Below are 27,380 nucleotides of genomic sequence, written 5' to 3' on the forward strand. Positions count from 1 at the left end.
AGGTATAGTGATGTACGTGGAGCCGATCCCAGCTGACATCGGACGTGAGGCGGGGTCCACCCTGGACAGGACGCCAGTCGACCGAACACCTGCACGTCTTTGGACTGTGGGAGGAAACCGGAGAACCCGGAAAAAACCCACGCAGACATGGGGACAACATGCAAACTCCACACAGAAGGGCCCCAGCAGGGATTCAAACCAGAAACCCTCTCGCTGTGAGGTGACAGTGCTAACCACCAAACCACCGTGTATAAATATAGTTCAAATTAGAAAACAAAAGCAGATTTTGGTCATTTTTTTATCTACATGCGTCATTCATTTGTGTTGGTTTTGGTTAAAGTTAATGTTATCTGTTTCTAATGCTGCTGAAAATAACAGCAAACCTCTGCAGCAGCATGAGAAGAGTCCCTACACACACAACAAAGCAGCAACAACGTAGTTAGTGAAGCCAGAGTTTATTAAAAGAGTGTTTTAAAGACTTACCTACTGGCCCCTGTACCAGCTCCTCTCATAGTAAAGTCCATTACAGTGGAAGGAGCCCATTGCTGCTTTGTTGTGTGTGTAGGGACTCTTCTCATGCTGCTGCAGAGGTTTGCTGTTATTTTCAGCAGCATTAGTGGTTAAAAAAGACGTTTTAATGCCTTCACAGTGCTGCCCCGAGCTAATCACTGTTAGCCACGTCCAGCTGTTAGCCACGTTACATCTATTTTAATCATTTTGCATCTTTTTGTGGTGGTTTTGCATCTATTTTTAGTCATTTTGCATTTTTTTGTGTTGGTTTGCATCTGTTTTTAGTCATTTTGCATCTTTTTGTGGTGGTTTTGCATCTATTTTAAGTAATTTTGCCTCTTTTTGTGGTGGTTTTGCATCTGATTTAAGTCATTTTGCATCTTTTTGTGCTGGTTTTGCCACTATTTTTAGTCATTTTGCATCTTTTTGTGTTGGTTTGCATCTGTTTTTAGTCATTTTGCATCTTTTTGTAGTGGTTTTGCATCTATTTTTACTAATTTTGCCTCTTTTTGTGGTGGTTTTACATCTATTTTTAGTCATTTTGCATTTTTTTGTGTTGGTTTGCATCTGTTTTTAGTCATTTTGCATCTTTTTGTGGTGGTTTTGCATCTGTTTTTAGTCATTTTGCATCTTTTTGTGGTGGTTTTTCATCTATTTTTACTCATTTTGCATCTTGTTTGGCCCTAAACTTTGTCCCAGTTGTTAAATTTGTCCCACTGTGAATTGGAGTTTAACACCTGTGCCCTAAAACAACACTTATTGAACAGGCGTTTGCCTCTGACGCCTAAACGCAGAATCGTGAACGGAGGGGGCCTTTTGTCTCCTGTCTGCGCATGCGCGACGAATGTTGCTGCCGTAGCCAGTGAGAGCAGCAGCAGCAGCAGCGGCGGCAGCACGGAGCTCCAGCAGCGGCAGCAGCAGCAGCAGCAGCACCGGGGATGGTCGCTTCATTCCGAAATAACACAACATCAACATCACATCCGCGCGCACGATGAAGCTCCCTTACTCATAGACTCGCGAGGAGTAAGTATCAGCCTTTTTTCACTCGGCTCTCGTCGGTGTTTTCCGTCAGAGCGAAAGTTTGCCGGAGCAGCTGGCCTGCTCACAACCAGCACAAAGAGGCTGCTCCGTTACCGGGAGCAGGGGCTCACGGTGCACGGTTTCCTGCCCGACATGTCGTCTCCTCTCCCGGGGAAGCGTCGTGCCCGGGCCCCTAACGTGTACCGCGGGTGTGCGGGCGGACATCAGGTTATATCAGATGTGTGCTAACGTGTTAGCCACCTAGCTGTTAGAAAGTAGAGCAGATTAAAGGGCAGGGTTCCTGCGGAGCGCTGGACCTGACTCAGGGCTCCATACAGCAATACATACATACATGATAAATACATCAATACATACATACATACATAACTAATATAATGTATAAATAAGACAATACATCAATACATACATACATGATAAATACATCAGTAAAGTAGAGCAGATTAAAGGGCAGGGTTCCTGGGGAGCTCTGGACCTGACTCAGGGCTCCATACAGCAATACATACATGCATAACTAATATAATGGATAAATAAACGTTTACATCAATAAATACATACATACATACATGACTTATAATGTATAAATAAAGCAATAAATACATACATACATACATACATAACTAATATAATGGATAAATAAACGTTTACATCAATAAATACATACATACATACATGACTTATAATGTATAAATAAAGCAATAAATACATACATACATACATAACTAATATAATGGATAAATACAACAATAAATACATGCATACATACATAACTAATATAATGTATAAATACAACAATAAGTACATCAATGCATACATGACAAATATAATGTATAAATAAGACAATACATCAATACATACATACATGATAAATACATCAGTGAAGTAGAGCAGATTAAAGGGCAGGGTTCCTGCGGAGCTCTGGACCTGACTCAGGCTCAATACAGCAATACATCAATACATACATACATGCATAACTAATATAATGTATAAATACAACAATAAATACATCAATACATACATGCAGGAGACAATACATACATACATACATACATGACTAATAATGTATAAATAAACGTTTACATCAATACATACATACATACATAACTAATAATGTATAAATAAGACAATACATTAACACATACATTCATGATAAATACATCAGTAAAGTAGAGCAGATTAAAGGGCAGGGTTCCTGCGGAGCTCTGGACCTGACTCAGGCTCAATACATCAATACATACATACATAAATACATGACTAATGTATAAATACAACAATAAATACATCAATACATACATGCAGGAGACCATACATACATACATACATAACTAATATAATGTATAAATAAATGTTTACAGCAATACATACATGCATACATACATAACTAATATAATGTATAAATACATCAATACATACATACATACATGACTAATATAATGTATAAATACAACAATACATACATCAATACATACATACATGATAAATACATCAATACATACATACATACATGCAGGAGATAATACATCAGTACATACATAAGTACATACATTACTAATATAATGTACACATAAAGCAATACATACATACATACATACATAACTAATATAATGTATAAATACATCATTACATACATACATACATAACTAATATAATGTATACATAAAGCAATACATCAATACATACATACATGATAAATACATCAATACAGTAGAGCAGATTAAAGGGCAGGGTTCCTGCGGAGCTCTGGACCTGACTCAGGGCTCCATACATCAATACATACATACATACATAACTAACTAATATAATGTATACATAAAACAATACATCAATACATACATACATACATACATAACTAATATAATGTATAAATAAACGTTTACATCAATACATACATACATAACTAATAATGTATAAATAAATCAATAAATACATACACACATACATACATAACTAATATAATGTATAAATAAACGTTTACATCAATACATACATACATAACTAATAATGTATAAATAAACGTTTACATCAATACATACATACATAACTAATATAATGTATAAATAAAACAATACATACATACATACATAACTAATATAATGTATAAATAAACGTTTACATCAATACATACATACATACATAACTAATATAATGTATAAATACAACAATAAATACATCAATACATACATGCAGGAGACAATACATACATACATACATACATGACTAATATAATGTATAAATAAACGTTTACATCAATACATACATACATGCAGGAGATAATACATCATTACATACATACATACATAACTAATAATGTATAAATAAGACAATACATTAACACATACATTCATGATAAATACATCAGTAAAGTAGAGCAGATTAAAGGGCAGGGTTCCTGGGGAGCTCTGGACCTGACTCAGGGCTCCATACATACATACATACATACATACATAACTAATTTAATGTATATATACAACAATAAATACATACATGCAGGAGATGATACATCAATACATACATACATAACTAATATAATGGATAAATAAGACAATACATCAATACATACATACATGATAAATACATCAATACATACATACATACATAACTAATATAATGTATAAATAAACGTTTACATCAATACATACATACATACATAACTAATATAATGTATAAATACAACAATAAATATATCAATACATGCATACAGGAGATAACACATCAATACATACATTCATAACTGATAATGTATAAATAAAGCAATACATCAACACATACATGCATAAATACATGACTAATAATGTATAAATAAATCAATAAATAATACATCATTACATAAATACATACATGTAGGAGATATTACATAAATGCATAAACACATGACTAATAAATAATGTATAAATAAATTAATACATAAATGCATAAATACATGCTGAAGAGAATACATGACTGATAAATAAATGCTGAAATTAATGCGTAAATAAAACAATAAATGTTTTATTTTTCTACATTTTTGTATATTAATTTATTTGTATCTATATGTTAATGAAGTAGAAGGTCCCATTTATTAATTAATGTATTTCTGCATTTATTTATTTTTATATATACATATATTAATGCATTTGTTTATATTCATTTATTACTATATTTATTTATATATTGGTTTATGCATTTATTTATACATACATTTATTTAGTCAATTATCACTGGTTATGTTTTTATTTATTCATGCACTTGTTTATTTATTCATTTATCACTGTATTTATTTCTTTATATATTTTTTTATGCATTTACCTGTTATTGTATTTTTTATTATCCATACTGTTATGCATGCATTTCTTTATTATTTCTTTATTCATTTATGCATATATTTATATATTTATTCATGCATTTCTTTATTTAAATAATTTATTTAAGTTTATTTATGAATGTGTTTTTATTTATATATTATTTTATTACGTCATGTTTAGACCTCCAGAGTTTAGAAGCTTTCAAGTCAAAAAATATAAGTAAAATAGTCTCCCTCTCTCTGTCTCTCTCTCTCCCCCCTCTCTCCCTCTGTCTCTCTCTCTTTCCCCTCTCTCCCTCTGTCTCTCTCTCTCCCCCCTCTCTCCCTCTGTCTCTCTCTCTCCCCCCTCTCTCCCCCTGTCTCTCTCTCTTTCCCTCTTCCCTCCCTCTCTCCCTCTCGCCCTCCCTCTCTCTCCCTCTCTCTCTCCCTCTCTCTCTCTCCCTCCCTCTCTCCCTCCCCCCCTCTCTCTCCCCCCCTCTCTCTCTCTCTCTCTCTCTCTCCCTCTCTCTCTCTCTCCCTCTGTCTCTCTCTCCCTCCCCCCCCTCTCTCTCCCCCCCTCTCTCTCTCTCTCTCTCTCTCTCCCTCTCTCTCTCTCTCCCTCTGTCTCTCTCCCTCTTCCCTCCCTCCCTCTTCCCTCCCTCTCTCTCTCTCTCTCTCTCTCCCTCCCTCTCTCTCCCTCCCTCCCTCTATCTCCCCCCCCCCAGTATGGTGAGGAGAAGGTCCCATGCTGCATTAGTGGAACAGTGACATGCTGGCCTGTCTGCCAGCATCAGGTGACCCCACCATCACACTTCTCTCACGCACGCAGATGAACACTGGACTTCAGAAATGTAAGTATCCGCACGTTTATCATCCGTAGCGTGATTCACACAAAACAAAGATCATTCATGAATATTCACACACAGATATAAACAAAGAACACCCATGAATGAATATGATGAAGGGAAAGTACAGGGTGCATGAAAATAGAGATAGTGTGTTGAGTTAAATGTGGGTTGTGACGTCTGCGGGGAGGTGTCAACATCCCGCATAAATATTATACGGAGCTTAAACAACGATTGAGACGCCGACGGTATAAAAAGGACTTGGACTTGTCTTTATTGATCCTTTGGGATGATTCCAGCAAGGAAATTAGATTTCCAGCAGCTCAGAGAACACCTGAAAATAAGGAGCTATTAAAGAAAATACAGCACAAGATAAACAATAAACTCTTAGTGAATATATATAAATATATATAAAGTAGAGAGAAGAATACAAGTAAATGACACCATTGAGGCGTGTGGATTTATCATGTTTGTGTTTACGGTCCAAAGGAAATCAGTTCCGTCAAGAGACATGCGTGCGTGATAACGTTAATTTAGAAATAAATGAATACATTTTACTATTATATATTAATATTATTAGATTGAGGTCCTGTTATCTGTCCGGTCGGCTCCCTTTGAGCTTTTCTATCTGGACAGTTTTCATTTAAAACAGGAAGACCACCGCCTCGGCTCCTCTGATCTGCGGGGAGCTCCACGCTCTGTAGCAACAACACGCGGCGTGCTGCTGCTGACTGGAAATCAAACCGTTCGCTCTAATCCTCCAAAAAGGTGAAAGTGTCCTCTGTGAACTAGAAGTGTTCGACCACGACAGCAGGACACAGAGGATTCAGCGTCTGAGCTGAAAGCAGCCCGTTGTTAACGCCACTTCACCGAGCGCCGCTGTCCGCAACAGTAGCTGTTGTGCCGACGTGGTGTTTGTGAAGAGAACCACTTTTCCTCCCCGTCTTTCACATTCATGAGAAACACACAGACAGACACACAGACAGAGATGAGTCTCCTTGTGGTCAGATGTTGGTATAGTGTGAGTGTAAGACCCCAGTAAGTGTGCATGGATCTGTATTTCTGGTTGTCTGACCTTCTGCACGTTGCAGGGGAAACTACACAGAAGATGAGATCTGCCAGCTATCCAACCCCAGCAGAGTTGGATGCCTATGCTAAGAAAGTTGCCAACCACCCTCTGACCATCCAGATCTTCCCCAACAGCGTCAAAGTACCTCAAAGGAAGCACATTCGCCGCACAGTCAACGGGCTTGACACATCCTCGTCCAGCCAGCGCCACAGTCCCTACCCCTCTCAGGTCAGCTCCAGTAGGGGCCTGCTGGCTGTCCTCCGTGCACCTGCCAAAGGCATCATCAAAGAGTCTGACGGGAGCCGCGCCCGACAGCTACAGAAGGCCATCATGAACCCTCACAGCGGGCCGTACGCCACTCAAAGCACTTTAAATCTTCCCCAGCCTGCTCCTCACCTCCAGGGCCCGTCTCAGCCTGCGGCCCAGGCTGCTCAGAAGCAGGGGATGGTTCACCCACAGGCGCTGCAGCAGAGCATGACTCATCCAATGACTTTACAGCAGCCTCAAACTATGCCTCACCCACAGGCTTTACAGCAAAGAACCATGGCTCATTCACAAGCTCTGCAGCGACAGCAGAGTTTGTCCCAGGGTCAGACTTCACAGCAAAGATTGGCTCATCCACAGGGCCTCCCGAGGCAGCAGAGTCTGCCTCACCCCCAGGCTCTACAGCAGCAGCAGAGCCAGTCCTGTGCACCAGTCGGACCACAGCAGCATCTTTCTCACCTGCAGACACTAAAGCATCAGACGGCTCCGCCGCAAGCTTTACTTACACAGGGAGTGACTCAGGATCTGCGCCACATGTCTGATGGAGCTCAGCTGGCGAGCCTGCAGCACACCCAGGGGCTCGTTGGCTCACAGTCCCTTCCCCAGGCTGTGGGTACAGGACCTCCTACCATGCCTAATAGCCTCCAGCAGCCCCCACCAGGGCCGTACGGGCCCCGGAAGCTCCCTGACGCAGACGCCCCACCAAATGTAACTGTATCTACCTCCACCATCCCACTGTCCATGGCGGCCAGCCTGCATCAGAACCGGCCCAGCGACCTGAGCAGCATCGTGCACCAAATCAACCAGTTGTGCCAGGCTCGGGCTAATATGGGCACCACCTCGGTCTGTGAGGGCCAGATCGCAAACCCCAGCCCCATCAGCCGCAACCTGCTGATCAACGCCAGCTCAAGGGTGTCCTGCCACCACCCGGGTCTGGGCTCTGTGCCTGGCTGCGTCATGGTGGGACCTCCAGACAAAGGTCCAGCTCAGACTCCCACTGCTGCTCTGCATTCACAGCCCAATATAGCTGCTGCCAATAGTATACCTGCCTTTCACGCAGACCCTGAGAAAGTACAGCTTCAGCAGCAGCAGCAGCAGCTGCAGCATCATTTACATCAGCAGAAACAACAACAGCAGCAGTTACAGCAGCAGCAACATTTACAACAGCTGCAGCATCTGCAACAGCAGCAGCAGCAGCAGCAGCAACAACAGCAGCAGCAACAGCAGCAGCAACAACAGCAGCAGCAGCAGCAGCAACAGCAGCAGCAACAGCAGCAGCAGCAGCAGCAGCAGCAGCGCTCCTGGGCCCAGCATCAACTGGCCCACATGCAGCAAGCCCCCGAGGGGGCCCATCCCTGCAAGAACCCAAGGATGGAGCCTCCAGCGGAGTGTTCGTTCCCCTCTCGAAACCTCAACTATTGCCACAAGCTGCCCAACAATGCACAGCCCTTTACCCTGAAACACACTGCAGAAAAACCACGACCGTCGTCCCCTGTGAACTGTCCAGTAGGTGCTATGCCTTACATTAACGGCCACTACATTCAGCCGGCGTGGGGCAGCATGCCCGCCACAGCAGGTAACAATGGATCCGGCTCTCAGGACCTCCCCGTGGTTTTCCAGGCAGGGCAGGCTGCCGCCTCCACTGACCGCATCCCGGGGGCAAAGTACAGGCCGGGGAAAGAGGGTCCCCCCGGGCAGCCCAAGTTGATGCAGAATGTGGATTTCTTAGGGGGGGACTTCCAGATTCCCAACTTTCAGGGGCAGAACATGGACGTGATGGAGAAGATGCACAGGTCGGCCATGGGCCAGGGTCAGGAGCCCAACAATGGAGGTGGTGGTGTTCACAGTCACCACCCGGGCTACCGCTGAAGCGTGCGTTCATCCCCTCCCTTCAGCTTCTGTGGTTCATTCTTCAAGATCTTGCAAGTGATCAATTACATTTTACCGCTTCAGAGCTCGAGTCGTAGACCCGCCAGGTTGTGACGTTTCCAAGTATTCCTCAGGTCTTAAGCCATGTCGTACCTTTGTCGCAAATGAAGGGTTTTTTGAGATTGTTGTCCACTGTCGAGTAGGATTCCTCCTCTTCATCACTGGCGTGGATGTGCTGCTCTTTGTTCGTGTGTATATATGGTGTTCTTAAAATATTCATTTGCAGCTGAGAACATGCTCGCCACGTGATCGTCACAGTGCTTTTTTCCGAGGTTGACGCGGAACAACTTTCTTTCAGCATCTGTGGCCTTACAACTGCCCAAAGGCAAGATTTAGGATGTCCTCGTGTAATGTTTTGATTTTTTTGCAATTATTTATCCTCTTAACAGGTTTGTGATCCGTTTAAATAAGGTTACATGTATATGCAATTAATAAGACTGTTGATAGGTTATGTTTGTCCATCCTGTAGTTTTTAACTGCCGAAGTCGGAGCCACGACTCCCGTCTGCAGCGAGCGGAGCAGGAAGTTTCTGCGTGGTTCCGCAGGTGTACAAAAGCTCACTGTTTGGGCTGAATTTTAGTAGGGATGCACTGATCAATACTGACATCGGGCTGATATTCAAATGGGTATCGTGACAATGGGTCCGATATATATTCAGGGCACACTCACACTGTCCTTCCGCACCGGGCCAAAACGGGTTTTTCGGGTCAAGCCTAGTGCGTTTGACCAGTGTGAGTGCAACCGCTCCGCGCATAACTGCGGCCAGCTGGCCGTCCACGGCCCGTCTGAGAGAGACCCACGGCGGCTCTGAGGTCATTTCCTGTGTGCCTGTTGGGACGTAGAAAAAAGAAGGAGGGACCATGCACGGACATTTCAAACAATGGCGGTGAAAGGTTCACGTTGGTGTGATGCGGAGGTGGAGTGTTTACTGCAGATTTGGTCGATGAAAAGATTCAAAAACAGTCGACAAGACGCACAAAGACTCAGAGGTCTACGGAAAGATCTGGAAACAAAGCCACGCATCGCCATGACGCCATCAATGCGTGTGACGTGTTACGGCGTGATGACGTATAGGCAGCAAGAAGCATTCTCCGAGGCCCAGGTAGTGTGAGTACAAACGGGCCTGGAGGGGGGGACAAGGACCCTAAACCCCGGGGCGCGGTGCGGAAGGACAGTGGGAGGGCGCCCTAAAAGGTTCACACCTGAATCGTAACACCGGAGTTAATTGCTGGCGCCCCGATTTTCAACTTAACGTATTTATTCGTAACATTTTGTTTTAAGTTAGGAAAGGCAATGTTTAAATCAAACCATACGTTGTGGACGGCACGATTTCATGTAAAGTCGGCGCAGCGCGAAACTTACGGAATTTGCGTATCAGCCGCAAAAAGAATTAAAGTGGGGAGGTGTGAATGCAACACACTAATGGTCCCAGTCACTTCCACACACTGAGGAATACAGAATTGTCTTAGTGGATGCTTAATATGAATATTTGACTGATTTAGACGCTAAATTAAACTGCCATGTTTTCCTCATCGGCGTTCATGTTCGAGAGTAAACGAGCCAAATTAGTCTTCCGAGCTCATGTGCGCTAACTCGCTACTGAAGGATCCGAAATTTTCAACCACATCTCAAACAACACTACTTCTCCGCGTTGTGGGAATGATTTTTATCCCGCGCAAACAAAGCACACTCACCCTGCAGCTACTTCTGGGGACCAAAATGTCCCCAGAAGTAGCTGCAGAGCTGCACAACCGCAAACCAAAACCGCCCGACTTGAAGGCTCTCGGTCCACTGTCGGGGGGGGCAGCCCTGCACAGCTCATTAATGAAACACTGGTAACGGATCAGGACTCTGTATCCGCCGATACCCAAAGCCCAGGTGTCGTTAGATTGGTGCATCCCTAAGTTTTTAGTTAAAAAATAAGAGTAAAGCCAGCACTAGCAAAAAAAACGTAACATTCTCCACGTAGTCTCTGGAGCCGCGGGTAGTTCCTCTTCTGTTTGGGAAAAGTCTAAAGTGCCCTCTCGTGTGTGATGTTTGGAGAATTTCTTTGGTAGTCGTTATTTTATTCCAGTTCTTTGTCGTATTTCTGTAGATGGTCCTACTTGAATTGTAGAAATTACCTTTTTTTTTTAAATGTTACGTCTTAACATTTGGCAAAAGGATCAGAAACTCCATTAAGCCCCTCTTTGTCTTTAGCTAATGTGAAACAGAAATGTGTGTGTGTGTGCGTGTGTGTGTGTCAAATTGATCACTTGCAAGTACTTCAAATAATGCAAGCTGGGGAAGCTGCTTCGTTTCCCTCCTCACTACTGTAACACACGTGAACTGACGTGGCGTGGACTTTACCCGCGTGGCTTGCGGTCAGCCGTTCATCGTACTCATCACTGGCCTCGCCCCATGTCCTATTTCTGCTACCTACAGAGGAAGAAACATTTAACGCAGGTTGTGTTTCGCTGGATGTGTCTACGTGAAGCTCTGGACCCATTTTCCTCCTCTAGTCCGTCTCCGGGCGGACGTCGTCTGGGCGCGTGTGTCGCTCCGCTAGCCTCAAGCCTTCTGGAAAAAGCCTTAAATGTCACAGTCGTCCTCGATTTAACCGTAACCTCCTTACGCTAGGATCCCGACGTCAGCGCGGCTTCACTGCGAGAGAATGACTAAGTTATATATTTGTTCGGTTCATTTGAAATCCGTGCTGTCGGATCATTGGGCGGCGTTTATACGTGCAGGCGTATATACGTGTTACCTGAAATTGCGATATTAAGGTGATAACGCGGCGACTCCATCGTCGTCCCGTCTCGAATGGATTTAAGATGATTTTTAAATATGAATGGTATTTAGCGGATTGTTAGGTATGTAGAACCGGGGCTGTAGCAGTTATTTTAACGTATTCGGACCGTGTTTTAGTTCTTATAGTTATAAGTATCCTGACATAGTTTCTTAATTTATTTCTCTTTGGACCACTGCATCCTGAAGCCATAGGTGGTAGTTTTTACATTAGGCGACGCGTATTAACGCAGATGGTCTGCGCTCCGAGGCGAAGAAGAGGTTAGCATCCGTGCTTTGACCTGACGTCTTTCGCAAAACAACAGCGCAGGTCGAAAAAAAGGATCCGTCACCATCCGGGGAAAGACCGCGGAGATGCAAACCGTAGCTTTTTCTAGGATTTCCGGTCTCCGTACTTGACGGCGGTTCATTTTTTTTGTTTAGTTTTCCCGGCTCTCGTTTTTGACGTGCCTGCCCCTTAAAGCTGCTATCGACGTTAGTCTTAACACACACTAGTATGATTTGTGTGAGCGTGTGTGTGAATAGTGATGATGTGTGGGCTTTTCAGTGGAAATGGGTTCCTATTTATGGGGTTGAGCGCAGGGAGGGAAGTGCCACCACTCAGATGCTGGTAAATTTGGTAACGTCCGAACAGGGTTGAGATCTCTACGGTACAACAGTGTTACACCACAGACCGTGCGTCGCTGCTTCCTCCCACTGTACAAAAGTGAAGCTAAAATATCAGACATGGACGCCGCCGCCGATCTTTGCATCTGGGCAACCAGAGACCGCGCAGCAGGGGTCAGAGGTGTGTCGACATACCGTCCATACACCCGGCCCAGCGAATCACAGCTGTCTACCATTACGTTTCGTTTCACCCCATTTTTAGCATCAAATAAAACAAAACGTATCAGAAACACTTGAACAAGCAAGCAGGGTTTAAAAAACTACCTAAAGTGACAGACACATGGAGGGGGCGGGACTTCTGATTCATCTGCTGCAGCCAGTCCAGATCATACGGTCTGGGGTCCAGATCCGAATCCATGAAGTCTCTCTTTTTCAATGCCGTAGCAAATGTACTACATGGTGCGATTCCCATCAATTGTCATTGGTGATAGACCGATACATCATTACATGTATCGGCCGATATTTGCATTTTTTACGTGTATCGTATCGGCCGATGCGGGCCGCCGATCGTTCATTCCCATCTTTATTCACAGACAGGCGTCCACAGGCAGCTCTGCGTTGCTGCTGACGCCCCTTTAAGTTCAATAAATGTCCCATTTTGTTTAAATTGAGACTTGTAACATTTGTCATCATCGTGTCATTTTTACGATGTAAACTGAGGGGGAGCAAAAGTAGAATCAGCTCAAAAAAATCGTCGGCATCGACCCTTAAACATCCACGTGGGTCGACCCCTTACTGTCATCACCGTGCCGTGACCCAAACGCCAAATATATAATAACCGACCAGCATTGCGAGTGGAGGAGCGGTTTCCACGAGTGGCCGGGCCTCCGCGGGTTTCCTTCACCTTAAATCGACACTAAACAGTCGGACAGACCTGCCCTGTTTATTCTGAGCGGCCTCGTTACGGCCCGACAGTCAGGTTCTACAGTTTCATATGAAGTGCCTCCACTGGGCTAAGTATGGAGTAATGTGTGAGTGTGTGTGTGTGTGTGTGTGTGTGTGTCCGTATGTAAAGCTTGGGTACTTGCACACAGGTGTGCGCGCTGACGACGTGCACCGCGTGTATCTTTTGACGGGGGACCAAGCTACTTAGTGTAACTACTGATACTGTGTCATGGACTGAAGTCCTGAAGTGTGCCACGATTTCCCAGACGCCGTCGGGATGTGATGTGTGAACTGTTTGCTGCTGACTCACTGACCAAAGTGACCAAGCGTCCCTCTCTGTAACCACCCCCGGCCAAAAAAGAACCCCTCCCCTTCCTGGCGAGCTTGTGTATATCGGGAACTTGTCACGTTCTAACAGTAATAAGCACCGACCCGGTGACGTAGAGGAGAGCTGCCGCCCTCATTTGGACGGTTGAAGAAGAAAAATGTTGTGAAGTAAAAGTGTAAAGATGTGAACGGAGCGTGAAATAAATCTAGAGCGAAGTATTTCCTGTCTGTCCTGTGATTCCAGTTCACGACGTCCTGCAGTAATGTGGTCACGCGCAGTGCAGCTTAGCACGTTACAGCTCATGTCAGGTGACTCATGGCAATATTTATTGGGGCACAGGAAGGAACCGTACGGAAGCCCATTACTGCCGATATGAGAGGAAACAACGATTCTGCAAGTCATGATAAACCTTCTCAACGTGATGGTTTGGCATCGTTAAATCATGACTAAGCATCTTTTGAGATATGAGGTCATTACTGCAGAAGTCTCATTATTATAACACGCATGTTTTTAACCATGAGGCTTAAATGGGCTTCCACTATAACAGCTCTAGATTTATTTTCTACTCCCATTTAACACGATTCTCTTCGACCGTCAAAGATGCATCGCATCGTGAACGGTGGCGGTGGTGGAGGGGAGCGGAGGAGGGGGGGGGGGTTACTTTCTCCACTTTGTGAAAATGTGATATCCCAGTTTTTTGCCGAACCTTCAGGAATAAATGAACCGTCTTGCACAAACATTCCCCCCTAACCAAAATAAAGTTTGCAAACACGAAGCTTCTGCGTGTAACAGTCTTTATTTACATACGCACAGGTTCCAAGACGATTACGTATCAAAGTACAAGTGTATCCTTCAGTTGAGCTAGTATTCACTTTATCATAAGACATATTCCGCGGACGTGACGTATTTACAAACAATAACAAGACAAGGGCATTAGTGTTTATGAAGGTATAATTTATATTTTTGTCGTTGTATTCACCTGCAGGCTGCCAAAACAGTGTGGCAGTGGCAGACCTCCATCACATGCATCACTTCTCACATACATTCAATTAAAAAAAAACTTTATTTGTCCCCGGGGGGCAATTCAGGGCACACAGAGCAGCAAATAACGACAGTGCAACTATACAAAAACATTTAAACCTAACAACAAGAATAAAGTGTAAGAGAGTAAGTGTCAGGATGTTAGTGTGTTAGTGCAGGTTAGATACGGAGAACATCGTCGGCGTGAGATGTAGAAAGACGTGTGTGTATCAGATGTAAGCAGACATACATTGACTCAGTTTGTCAAAGATACAATGATGTTGTACAAACTGCCCTTCTGCAGCTTTCTCCCGCGGACCCGAACCGTTCCAGGTGGAAGCATTAACACAAAAACACTCCTCGCTGAAGTTACTGAAACTCTCGGAGCGTTCGATCTCTTCTAGGCTAAATCTCCTTTTGGATGGAAGTGAGGCGGAGGGAACATGTGCACTAACTAGCCACTAACTAGCTACTTTAGCTATCGTTTTAGCCTTGCGCTGTTTTGCGGTCAAAGAAATATTGAAAATAAATTTCTGCGCATTTTCAACTATATCGTAACAATATAACGTGACCATATGGTTTAGCCACCAAGAATTAGCATTAGCAGCTAGCCTTAGCATTTAGCTTATCGTAGCATTGTAGTAGATGGATGAAATATATCAATTAAGTGTTAATGTTAGTATGATTTTGTGACATTGCGACTGACAATAACTCCGACATATCGACAGTGCCATCTGGGGTTTCCTGTGTTTCGCTAGAAAGTTCGAGCAACTTGAGGGTTTTAAGGCTTTGGACGCCGTCGACAGGCAACCAAATGACACCGTCTGTGTCACTGAATAAAGTAACAAGTCTTAGTTTGAACATTGTTGGAAACAGTTCATCATTTAACACATTTAAATACAGAAAATTCACATTATGTCTTGAACTGGTTAAATTGATCTGGATGCAGATTTCACAGAATGCTGGAGCTCTGTCGTTTGGGACGAATCCTCTGCAATAACGGACCCGGGTTCCACAGGTTCCCTGAAAGAAGTAAAGGGAAATTCAGAGTTAGTGACGTCTTCGAAGTAAGAAACAGCAAGTACACAACGTATGTGTGTGTGAGTGTTTGTGTGTGTGTCGTACTACGAGGAGTTTGGCGGTGGGGCTGTGATCTCATCATGGCATCCACAGGGTCTTCTTCCCGGATAACACCGACACCTGACCTCCACTGTGTCCAATTAATTTCATCCACCCTGATGTTGAAGAAGATCACGTCATGGTAAAAAACTGATATTACGTATAGTAAAAATCACAGGCGTATAGTAAAAATGTTCCCAAATGGTGGCGTTCGTTGCATTCTGGTCAACATACAAGGTTTGAGGTGCTCAGCTTCCACTAATATACTTTTTGTGAAGCTTGCTGCCTCGGCCGTGTATGGTGTATTACACATGGTTAGCACAAATGTAGTTACAGCACATAAAACAGAAATATAAATGTTAGAGTATGTTCTTTTGTAATTTGGATGAACGGAGCCCTTAAAAGATGTTGGAGTTTGTCAGTAACCCTTCGCTAAGTCTTGCGTTTTGGGGGATTTTAAGCTAATCATGGCTACATTGGTGTAATGGTTAGCACTGTCGCCTCAAAGCGAGAAGGTTCTTGGATCGCATCCCGGCTGGGGCCCTTCTGTGTGGAGTGTGCATGTTCTCCCCGTGTCTGCGTGGGTTTTCTCCGGGTTCTCCGGTTTCCTCCCACAGTCCAAAGACGTGCAGGTGTTCGGTTCATTGATGACTCTAAATCACCCGTAGGTGTGAATGGTTGTCCGTCTCTGTTCGACTCTATGTGTCCTGTGATAGACTGGCGTCCTGTCCAGGGTGGACCCCGCCTCACGCCCGATGTCAGCTGGGATCGGCTCCAGCACCCCCCCACCCCCCCTCCCCCGCGACCCCAACCCCAACCCCGACCCAGAGATAAGCGGTTGAAGATGAATGAATGGTTACATTGGTTACAACATTGGGCCTGTAATCATGATTATAGTCACCCGCAGAGGCTGATGTGTGTCAAAAAACGGTAGTTACACAATCGAGCATGTTCCAGCAAGAACATGACCTTCTATTACAACAGCAGACGTTATTGCAGTGATTTATTCACATTTACACTGCTATACGCAGCTACATGTCAGGGAAACCTGTAATCTTTGATGCCAATGTCATATTAGAAAGTTCTCCATTTTCTCATCACATTGCTGCTGGAATCTGTTTGATTTAGTTGTTTTTCGATCACAAGCCTTTATTGGTGTTTTTTCAGTGCTGCTATAACGTTACTCCAACAGTCATTCCACTGCTAAAGCTATAAGAAGCTACATGCTAACATCAGTTTTCAAGATTTCAGATGTTATTCCTGCTGGAACATGTTCGATTTTGTTTTGCCCTTATTGCTGATTTCTAGCATTGACTGCAAAAAAAACCTGTGGCGCTAACATTAGCAGAGCAACATTACGGCACTTTTATGCTATGCTATCAACTGAAGGTGTGCTGAATGTACACAAGCTACCTTTGCTTGTTCAGTGATGGTAACAGTGGATGAAATCAGAGATCCCTACAGAGATGAACCTTTTTGTAAAGGAACCAGAAACAGCCGCTCTTGCCTCAAATTCTCCTTTGTCCTTTGACAAATATAGTGTCTTGAAACTTGAACTTGACAGTTACAAAATAAAAGCCCGGTAAGGTTTGGTGGTTCACAAAATAATTTCCTTCACCTGTGCAAACATACTTGACCGGATGGTTTACCTGAAAAATCTACGATTCTTGTCCTGATCGCTTTGGAAACACACCGTCTCCGTCACCTCGTCGTGCATCTTACTCACCAGGCACCTCGGCAGAGTCCTCTCCATGTCCAGAATTGTAAGAGCTCTCTGAGGAGGTGCAACAAATTACATTAATGCGCTTCTTTTAAAAAGTGTATCTTTGACATATTCAGTCTGTTTCCTAAGGTGGATTAGCTTCATTCTGGCAAATGCAAGCTTGATTTCCTGTGTTGGATCCACACATACCCAGAAGCATTTACAGACATCCTTAAAGGAGCTATATATAGTCAGAGCAATTAATATAGTAGCAAACAAATAAAGATATAGTGGAGTATTGGTGCTTATCGCTGGTATTTCACATCAAACAGTGATCAGGAAAGCCAACCTGATCACAGAGGACCACTCTCACCCCCCCATCACTCCTTCCAGCTGCTACCATGAGGCAGGCATTTCAATGTACCACCGGCCCGGAAGAACATTTACAAGAAACCCTTCATCCCTTCTGCAACAGCCATACTGAACAACACAAAATGACTCCCACAGCTGATACCTCAACACCCCATGTCTGGTCCTTATATGTCTGTGTGAATGTTTCTTGTGATTGGAGCCTTGTCTAAGAAAATTGTCTGTAACAGACAATAGAGTCTTATCTTATCTTATCTTAAATACAAGTTTACAGACCCGAACAGCTTCTCACCTGCAGGTTCCAGATGTCTTCGCTTTTTTCCGAGATCCTTTGGACCGTGTTCCCCATCAGGGCTATGAGCATGTTGAGCATCAGGATGAAAGTGAGAACCAAGTACAAGATGAGCAAGATGTAGAAGACTTCCTTGGACTGCACATGGTCAGTGAACTCCAGGTCTCCCATTCCAATCGTGAACTTGAACAATTCCAGTGTTGTAAAACGGATGTCATTGTAACTTGGTTTCTCGCACTCGAAAGGCTTGGCATCGAAGTTCCTCCCACGCGGCTGTGTGTCATTGGGAGGCTGAGCTGCAGTTGAGTCGTCTATCAGCGCAACAATAGCTACGGATAAGGAGAAAATTTAGATGTTAGAAGTCTTTATTTGGGAAAACATCTTAGAGATACGGTTGAGAAGAAGTCTGGTTGTATGAGGTACTTATCCATAATCACTTTTTTATGTGTTTAATATTTGTTAAGCTGCAATCCCCGCCTTACCAGCCGAAAATCCAAAGAGATAGACTCCATAGACGCATAAGAACTGCAATAGATCACCCAGGATCATCTAAAAAGAAGAACAGACCTTAAGATCATGCAACCCATTCGTCACCAGTTAATCCACTCTGAGACTTTTGGTTATTTAACCCTAATTCTTACTCTTTCCATCATGACACTGTACATCCCCATTTGTTTAGAGCCTCTTGAGTAGTAAAGAATATTGATCCAAGCAAGAGCCAGCGAGAGCACGAGGAGTCCAACGTATTCTCGCTGCCCGCAGAAGTACAAAGGTACGGAGATCAGCAGGAGTGTTGCCTGCAGGAAACTGCAAAACAAAATGGAGTGGTAAGAAAGCAATGAAGTTAAAGTTTCTCTAGGGAACCAAGGCAAAACTGCAGCTGAGCAACCGCCAACTAGCCAGCCTTAGCTTTAGTTGTGGTGAGTTAGCAAGCAAGCAATAACGTTAGCCAGCTGGCTGTTACTTAGCTAAACTGCATGGAGCTGGTGTTGGTTGCTTCGTAACTTTAGCTGATAAAGTCATTTACAAATGGCGAGCTAGCCAGATCAGTCGCACGAGTCTGGATGAATTAACTGCACTAGCTTTGTCCGCAGCAGCAAGCAAGCTAACAATAGCTAACATTAGCAGCTAAAAGTCAGTCACATGTCAGTGTTTCTTCTGGGATTTTTATCAGCACCTGGGGGGAGGGTTTTGTTGTAGCAACCACACATGCAACACAGTCCACACATGCTGTGCCTCTGCTACACACACTCTGCAGTGACGGGCAGCCCACCTAAACCCCAATACCGGGGGTCTGATCCTGGACCACCCCATATCCAACTCCCGTCCGGAGCAGCAAACTAGTTGTTGCTGTTCCAGGACAAATGCAAACCTGTGTATGTACTCACAAACACCACATGTGTGGATTCTGTTGTGGTGGGCGCAAGCCATTTGTTGACATTAGCGGACTGCATTTGTAACGTTAGCTAATGTTGCACACTGTTGGCACTAGGGGAGTTGAAGAGAGGCGAGGGACTCAGGTGCCCTTTACATAGAAGTCAGTCCAGAGGCTGTTAAAGGCAACTGAGAAAGTCATCTGCAATACAAAACGATTAGTCCTTCATAAGAGGTTCATACATACTTACAAGAGAATGTCACAGAATCCATCCGTGTAGAGACCCTTGAAGGTCGGGGGTTTCCACATGAAAATCGTTATCTGTGGAGTCACGAGTCAAACACATGGAAATCGTTCAAAATCAATTTGGACTTTCTTCATTTCATTTCATTTGCTGGACCAGATTCCACTGTCTCACCGCTTTATAGAGAAACCACACTGCTCCCAAGACAACAAAGATTTCGCCAATGCAACGAAGGACGTCAAGCGGGGTATTCTCAACGGGAAACGGCGGCTGCAAGTCAAAAGGTTAGGAGTCTTCTTTAGGGCTGATCAAGATGTTGGAACAGTTTAAGCGTATGGTTTTTTTTCCAGTAGGTTTTTTCCTCTTACCTCTCCTTCCTTTCTGAAGGTTGCCACGGCGGTGAAGCTGCTCAGGTACATCAGGTAAACCAAGAAATTCATCAAGAACACTTTGGAAGCGAACCTGTCCCACTTATCCTCCAGAAGACTGCGCAGAGGTTCGATCTGCAGCATCTCAGGACGATTCTGAGGCAACATTCACAGGATTATTTACATATTAAAAGTCCTTTATTCAAACTGGCATTGTGGCCTTGTGAAAGCTGTTTACAGAAACACCGTAGCCTAAGAAAGTAAATGGTAAACTGCTGCCAGATTATTGACGGATTTTTCTTCTTCCCAGTTTACTGTATGAGTCTGATTCATTCCCTCCATTATCATAAATAAATAGCGCTGGCCGCAGCTAGGCGCAGAGCGGTTGCACTCACACTGGTCAAACGAACTAGGCTTTACCCGTAAAACCTGTTTTGGCCCGGTATGGAAGGACAGTGTGAGTGCGCCCTAAGATAAGAAAAGATTGTAGTTTTGTTTAGTACTTCCAGGACACAAATACAGATCCCCTGGGAGAAAGTCCTCTGCTGGGACCCATTCAGCACACCATCCCTCCTCCGTATGTAGATATTGGTGCTCCTATACTACGTGACCATGGCTGGATTATGGATCGGGCCAAGACAGGAGAGGAGCATGAGAAATGCATCCTTATGGATCGGGCCGAGACATCTGAAGGAAGTTGAATGCCAAGGCCCTCAGTGTGCACAGAACAAGCAGGCCACTACACTCACTAAGCCCCACAGGACCTCTCAGCACTTCCAGTGTTAGGGCTCTCAGGCATTGTTATTCAAAGGGTGAAGCCCCCCTTGGGTTCAATCAAGAGAAAAGCTGTAGTGGTGTGGTGCAAGCCTTTGGAAATAATGGGTTTCAGAGTGCATGGGTGCAGTTGTGTTGTGTCTGAAAGGGCCATTAGACAGAATAAAAGTGAGCTGTGGAGTAGCATGTGCCAAACTTTGTCACTTCATCAATGATGATCTGGTGGGTGATTTTGAGAGGATGAAGACAAGAAAGTCAGGGGCCTCCAAAAGACATGTAGCCACTAGCCTCATGGGACCATGGTGTAGCACCCTACACCACCTGTACATCTTTGCACCAGATGTAATTTCTACAGTAATACAAAATAACAGTGCATTACTTTGTGTAGTTATATTTACAGACAGTGAATGGGGACAGCTTGTACCTGAAGCAGGAGGATGTTGTGTTGGGCAATGGACAGAAATTGTCTCGCAGTTTGACTGTTGCATGCATCGGCACCAGTGACTATTCCCATCATTGTTTTAATACCAGTCCCTCGGGTGAATATCTGTAAATATCTAACTTTATAAAAGCAAACACACTAGGAAAAGTTGTAATTTTGTTGACCTTCATGTCCAGATCCTTTAAAGTTAAAATTAGGTTGAAACAGATTTCTAAGGATGCACCGATTTATCGGTTGAACATTGGTATCGGCCGAGATATGCCTTGACTGAAATCGGCAATCGCACCGTAAACAAGGACTGCTGCTCAGAAGAGAAAGTATTTGCCACAATGTCTGCTGGCTTCCCAGAAAGTTGACCCCAGAGGCTAAATTGCCATCAGACCGACAGCTAATGAGTTCAGGGAGTAAACAACAACGAAGATCGGTATTGCCATCGGCTATCGGCCATATTGTTATTTTATATATCTTGTCAACCCAGAATTTCCCAATTGGTGAATCCCTACATATTTCTTACCGGAATTTCACTCCCGAAAACAATTATGTCCAACACAGAGTTGTCTTCGTTTGTGTCAATGGAACTTATGTCATAGAGTGAGGAGTGAACAGGTCCATAGACCCATTCTGTTAACTTCCTGGACAGCGGTCGCATCTCCTCTTCTTTGAATTCCCGGTGTAAGATATGCTTGAGCAGCTGGCCAAAGAGAGATGACAAACTAGATCATTACCATGTGTGACAACAATACACATCCACCCATGCCTTGCACGCACAAGGAAGGGTCTCCATGGTCAGGGAAATAGACCTACCCCAATCTTTCCAAGCTTGGCAGCCAACTTCAGAGGAGTCAGCCGTTGATTATTTTCAATGGATTCCAATTGGACTTTGCTTTTTTGATCAAGTCTGTTGTGAAGAAACAGAATCTTGTCATACATCTCTGCAATCATAGCTGTGTTTTCCGCTGTGTCATCTGCTATGATCACCAAGGCGTGCAAGACGGTGTTTCCCTGCGAATCTATCTTGGTCAGGTCAGCTTTTTTGTAAGGGTATTCCATGAGGAACTCGACAATATTGTACTGGTTGGTGCAGGCAGCCAGTGACAGAGGAAGCTCTCCTGTTGGAAGCACACAAATGTGAGTTTAGTGTATCTCGTTATTAACAACTGGGATAGAAAATGTAGCTTAAATTTAGGATGCCGTTACCCACCAAAATAAAAGCCCAGTCCTGCACTTCGCTGGAAGAATGTCCCATCGGCTTTGGCATTCACATCTGCTCCCTTCTGGACCAGCAGTTTCACGTGGTCAAAGCTCCTCCTCTCAATGGCGATGTGCAAGGCTGTTTGACCTGAGATGTTTTATTGTTACAGGAAATAGGCTGTTAATGTTTTCTGCGCTGGACAAGTACCCTAAAGCCCGGGGCGCGGTGCAGAAGGACAGTGTGAGTGCACCCTTAGTGACAGACGGGCTTGCACTGGTGTAGAGGACCTATTATTGGCTGCCTCCATTCATTTTGTGCCTTTATTTTGACAGGGCAGTTTGAGGTTGACAGGAAAATGGGAGAAAGAGAGAGGTGACAGGCAGCAGAGGGGCCGCAGGTCAGAATCCAGTCAAACGGTCTTTAGGGGTGGCTCACATTCACTTAGGGTGGGACAGACATGACTGGCAATTAATTGAAAACTGTCTAACCGCGAAGTCGAAGGGACCTGCCGTCTTAAAAAAACAAAACACTGACAGTGAGGGCGCACTCACACTGTCCTTCCGCACCGGGCCAAAACAGGTTTCACAGCTAAAGGCCAGTTCCTTTGACCAGTGTGAGTGCAACCGCTCCGCACCTAGCTGCGGCACGTTTGCCGTCCACGGCCCGTTTGAGAGAGGTGGGCTTTTGTAAAGCGCGTTTGCACATGTACGAGCACGAGCGTGCGCACGTGTACGAGCACGAGGCCTACGGCGGTTCTGAGGTCATTTCCTGTGCACCTGTTGGGACATAGAAAAAAGAAGGAGGGACCATGCGCGGACATTTAAAACAATGGCGGTGAAAGGTTCACGTTGGTGTGATGCGGAGGTGGAGTGTTTACAGCAGATTTGGTTGATGAAAAGATTCAAAAACAGTCGACAAGACGCACAAAAACTCCGAGGTCTACGGAAAGATCTGGAAACAAAGCCACGCATCGCCATGACGTCATCAATGCGTGTGACGTGTTACGGCGTGATGACGTATAGGCAGCAAGAAGCATTCTCCGAGGCCCAGGTAGTGTGAGCACAAACGGGCCTGGAGGGGGGACAAGGACCCTAAAGCACGGGGCACGGGTCGGAAGGACAGTGTGAGTGCGCCCTGAGTAAGTGAGTGTCACCACTTCCTTTATCCAGCCCTTCAAATTAAAAGACCTCCAGCCTTTTAGGACAGCCGCCAGTCACATCGATTTTCACTTAATTTTGACAAGAAACGGCTCCAAATGGGGTTTTTTTGGTCAACCAGTGCTTGGACGACTATTTGGGGGTATCTCTGCCGGTGTTGTCAGACTCACATGTCTAATTCACATCAGGGGAATCCAAAATTCAGGCACATTGATGATGTAAACTCTGGCTTTAGAGGTCAAGTCTCTTTTATGTATACAGCTTAAACAATGACATCCTTTCTTAGAAGTGCACTCGCTTATGACTAACATTTTGGTTTCACCTACCTTTGTAGTAAGGATCTTTGTAAGATGCGTTGATTAAGTTTTCTAAGTCTCCAGTTTTCTCTGCTATATCAAGGAGCACTTCAATCGTGTCGTTTTTGCCCTCTTTTAGGTTCATCAAAGCTTTCAGGAGAGCGGTTTTCCCAGTTGTTTCGTCTGTAAGTCAAACACAAAGGACATAGAATTTATTCTCATCAATCTGTTCACATCAGTGTGTAGACAGTTTCTGATGAGTCCATTCAACTAAATGGATAAGGACTGAATAACACCTATATATACTTCTTTATCGATATACAAGTTTTATGCCCACGTCCAGCTTCTTGGTGGGTTTGAAAACATTGGTTTGCAGGTGTAACACTCGGTTCAATCGTATTTACAGTGCAAAATCATAACAAAAGCTATCTCAAGACACTTTACATAAAGAGTAGGTCTAGACCACGCTCCGTAACTTATTTATGATTTACAGAGACACGACAATTCCTCCATGAGCGACTTCAAGTTGAGATATCTACAGTATATATGAGGAGCTCTTTTCCAAAACGCTATAAATCCATTTTAATAGTTTTCAGGAAAACATTTGGTTAATATTCAATGTATCTTGTAAGAATGGTTTATTGGCTCAGTCTGAACATGTTGAACGGACGGACGAAACAAAAAACTCTCCCGCTTCAGAGCGCCGCCATGTTGGATCGCATAGAACGCTCCCTGAATTCTGATTGGCCGAGAGTTTTCATCAGTTTATAGTAATTTTTTCACTTTTTGTGGTGTTTTTCATTCGTTTTTAGTCGTTTTTGTGTTTTTTCATCTGTTTTTAGTCGTTTTTTTCACTTTTTGTAGTATTTTGCATCTGTTTTTAGTAATTTTGTCACATTTTTGTGGTGTTTTTCATCTGTTTTTAGTCGTTTTTTTCACTCTCACTCAGTCTGAACATGTTGAACGGACGGACGACACAAAAAACTCTCCCGCTTCAGAGCGCCGCCATGTTGGATCGCATAGAACGCTCCCTGAATTCTGATTGGCCGAGAGTTTTCATCAGTTTATAGTAATTTTTTCACTTTTTGTGGTGTTTTTCATCTGTTTTTTAGTTGTTTTTGTGTTTTTTCATCTGTTTTTAGTCGGTTTTTTTTCACTTTTTGTGGTATTTTGCATCTGTTTTTAGTCGTTTTTTTCACTTTCACTCAGTCTGAACATGTTGAACGGATGGACGACACAAAAAACTCTCCCGCTTCAGAGCGCCGCCATGTTGGATCGCATAGAACGCTCACTGAATTCTGATTGGTCGAGAGGACGTATCGCATTTAGGCTAAATATAGGTTTGGCGCTGGTCGCGGTTTGGAAAGGAACTGCATCTTGAGACCATTTTAAACAGGGAAATAAAGAGATTTGGCAGAAACACTGATGAAGCAGTGAATAGGTTCTGTTCACAGCAAAGTGGCATGACACACGGCCATCCGTCTCGACCGGACACATGAAATCCTAATTCCAATCAGCTGCATCCATTGATTCTGACCTCCTCTACTTGGTTTCAGTGTCACCTCTTTTAAACAAACCACCATCAAACCCTCTTGCTACGCGTGACCACCATCCAGTTCACTGCACATTTCCAATTTCAACAGGAAACGTAAAAGTGCTGCGCTCGTACTTGCCTGTGAATTCTGGGCTTGTGAGTTGCAGCTTCTCACTTCGTAGGTAATCGAGCAGGCCGCCAAGTTTACTCTTGTCTCCCTGGGATACTGCTGCGAAGACGTTTTCCCTGGTGAATGCTCCACTGTCGGTGTAATCAGGGGTGGCATGTTGGCTGAAATGTAGAAAATCATATAAGTCATACAATGTATTCTGCAGTCATTCATTCTAACAATATATCAATGGCAGTAGTCTAAACCCTGTGCAAACACTTTAATAAGACAATATTTGTTCATGAGTGTCTTGGGAAAGCAGACGGACCAGCTTGTAAATATATAAAATACGTGAGAATTAGAGCAGGTTAGAAAACGGCTCCCTGTGCCAAACGTGTGTCCGTTTGCTTCCGGAGCTAAAGTGTTATAAAAAGAGCACAGTTTTTCCAACACTTTGATGAGAAATGATGCGTCAAGAGTGAAAAGTGCAGACGTTAGAGCAAGTTGAAGAGATAGAAATGACTTAGAGATGGATCCGTTTGGTCTGTATATAGTCTCATCTCATCTCATCTCATCTTCATTCGCTCATCTTCAGCCTCTTATCCAGGGTCGGGTCGCGGGGGCAGCAGCTTTAGCAGGGGACCCCAAACTTCCCTTTCCCGGGCCACATTAACCAGCTCTAACTGGGGGATCCTGAGGCGTTCCCAGGCCAGTGTGGAGATCTAATCTCTCCACCTGGTCCTGGGTCTTCCCCGAGGCCTCCTCCCAGCTGGACGTGCCTGGAACACCTCCCTAGGGAGGCGCCCAGGGTTCATCCTTACCAGATGATCCTGAACCACCTCAACTGGCTCCTTTCAACACAAAGGAGCAGCGGCTCTACTCCGAGTTCCTCACGGATGCTGAACTTCTCCCCCTCTCTCTAAGGGAGACTCCAGACCCCCTCCTGAGGAAACACATTTCAGACGCTTGGACCTGGACCTGGTTCTTTGGGTCCTGACCCAGCTTTCAGGACCACAGGTGAGGGTAGGAACCAGGACTGAGCGGTAGATCCAGAGCTTTGTCTTCCTCAGCTCTCTTTTCGTCACAACGGTGCGGTAGAGCGACTGTAGCACCGCCCCCGCTGCTCCAAGAAAAGATACCGTAAAAACGTACGGTAGAAGAAGAAGTCAGAAGAATAATAATAGTGTAATTACTCAGCTTTCCCACATTCATATGTACTTTACTGGCAGTTTTGAGACTATAACTATATAACTCTCTCTCTCTCTCTCCCTCTCTCTCTGTCTCTTGCTCTGTCTCTTTCTCCCTCTCTCTCTCTCTCTGTCTCTCTCCCTCCCTCTCCCCTCTCTCTCTCTCTCTCTCCCCCTCTCTCCCTCTCCCTCCCTCTCTCTCCCCCTAATAACACAGTTATATAGTTAAAGTGAAGCACACGGGTTAGACATGCAGAAGCTTGTTTACCTGAAATCTGATACGTGTCAGTCCCTAAAGGCAAAAACGCCATTTTTCTGTGCTGACACCTCCAGCGGTCAGTCTTTGTCATTTAAAACAAACGCTTGTGCATAAGCTACAAGTGAGAAATCATACTCCAGTCCTCCCCCAGCAGGACTGGTTACCTACATGTTTGTGATTTTGGAGTCCATGGGAATTATCGCTGCTCTGAAGACCATTTCTTGCGCAGCGCCTTCATCGTCTTCGATTTCCTTTAGCTCCACTATTTCCATCTTCTGTTCTTCATCCATCTTGATTATTATCACGTCTTAAAGTACCGTGTTTACTTCCTCAAGTCGCTCATCGGCTATGAAGAGCTACA

At 44.3% G+C, this 27,380-nt stretch overlaps 3 protein-coding genes across 3 annotated transcripts in view; 1 reads left to right on the plus strand and 2 right to left on the minus strand.

Annotated features, from left to right (window-relative positions):
* Positions 1-27,380, minus strand: part of aamdc (adipogenesis associated, Mth938 domain containing) — a 56,118-nt gene that overhangs the window by 17,424 nt on the left and 11,314 nt on the right. The window lies entirely within an intron of this gene.
* On the plus strand, positions 1,399-9,713 carry LOC310946922 (protein FAM222B-like). Its single transcript, XM_083913512.1, has 3 exons — positions 1,399-1,533; positions 5,533-5,658; positions 6,744-9,713. The coding sequence occupies exons 2-3, from the start codon at positions 5,577-5,579 to the stop codon at positions 8,852-8,854; spliced, it is 2,193 nt and encodes a 730-aa protein (XP_083769638.1). The 5' UTR covers positions 1,399-1,533; positions 5,533-5,576; the 3' UTR covers positions 8,855-9,713.
* Positions 14,432-27,343, minus strand: LOC310947080 (transient receptor potential cation channel subfamily V member 1-like). Its single transcript, XM_083913730.1, has 15 exons — positions 27,188-27,343; positions 25,604-25,755; positions 23,961-24,113; positions 22,487-22,624; positions 22,090-22,394; positions 21,800-21,976; positions 20,070-20,225; positions 19,876-19,971; positions 19,708-19,778; positions 18,724-18,889; positions 18,565-18,631; positions 18,083-18,411; positions 17,369-17,493; positions 15,726-15,835; positions 14,432-15,623 (listed from the first exon to the last, which is right to left on the minus strand). The coding sequence occupies exons 1-15, from the start codon at positions 27,307-27,309 to the stop codon at positions 15,553-15,555; spliced, it is 2,238 nt and encodes a 745-aa protein (XP_083769856.1). The 5' UTR covers positions 27,310-27,343; the 3' UTR covers positions 14,432-15,552.

Source organism: Echiichthys vipera (assembly GCF_963691815.1).
Source record: "Echiichthys vipera genome assembly, chromosome: 5".
Taxonomy (NCBI): Eukaryota; Metazoa; Chordata; class Actinopteri; order Perciformes; family Trachinidae; genus Echiichthys; species Echiichthys vipera.

What these genes read in the sequence shown, in the direction of transcription:
- LOC310947080 (XM_083913730.1), bottom strand. Translation starts at nt 27,309, where the DNA reads ATGGATGAAGAACAGAAGATGGAAATAGTGGAGCTAAAGGAAATCGAA. An exon ending in AGGACTGGGCTTTTATTTTG is followed by an intron (nt 22,395 to 22,486) that starts GTGGGTAACGGC and finishes TGCTTCCAACAG; the next exon opens with GAGAGCTTCCTCTGTCACTG. An exon ending in CCAAGCTTGGAAAGATTGGG is followed by an intron (nt 21,977 to 22,089) that starts GTAGGTCTATTT and finishes CTCTTTGGCCAG; the next exon opens with CTGCTCAAGCATATCTTACA.
- LOC310946922 (XM_083913512.1), top strand. Translation starts at nt 5,577, where the DNA reads ATGCTGGCCTGTCTGCCAGCATCAGGTGACCCCACCATCACACTTCTC. An exon ending in GAACACTGGACTTCAGAAAT is followed by an intron (nt 5,659 to 6,743) that starts GTAAGTATCCGC and finishes TGCACGTTGCAG; the next exon opens with GGGAAACTACACAGAAGATG.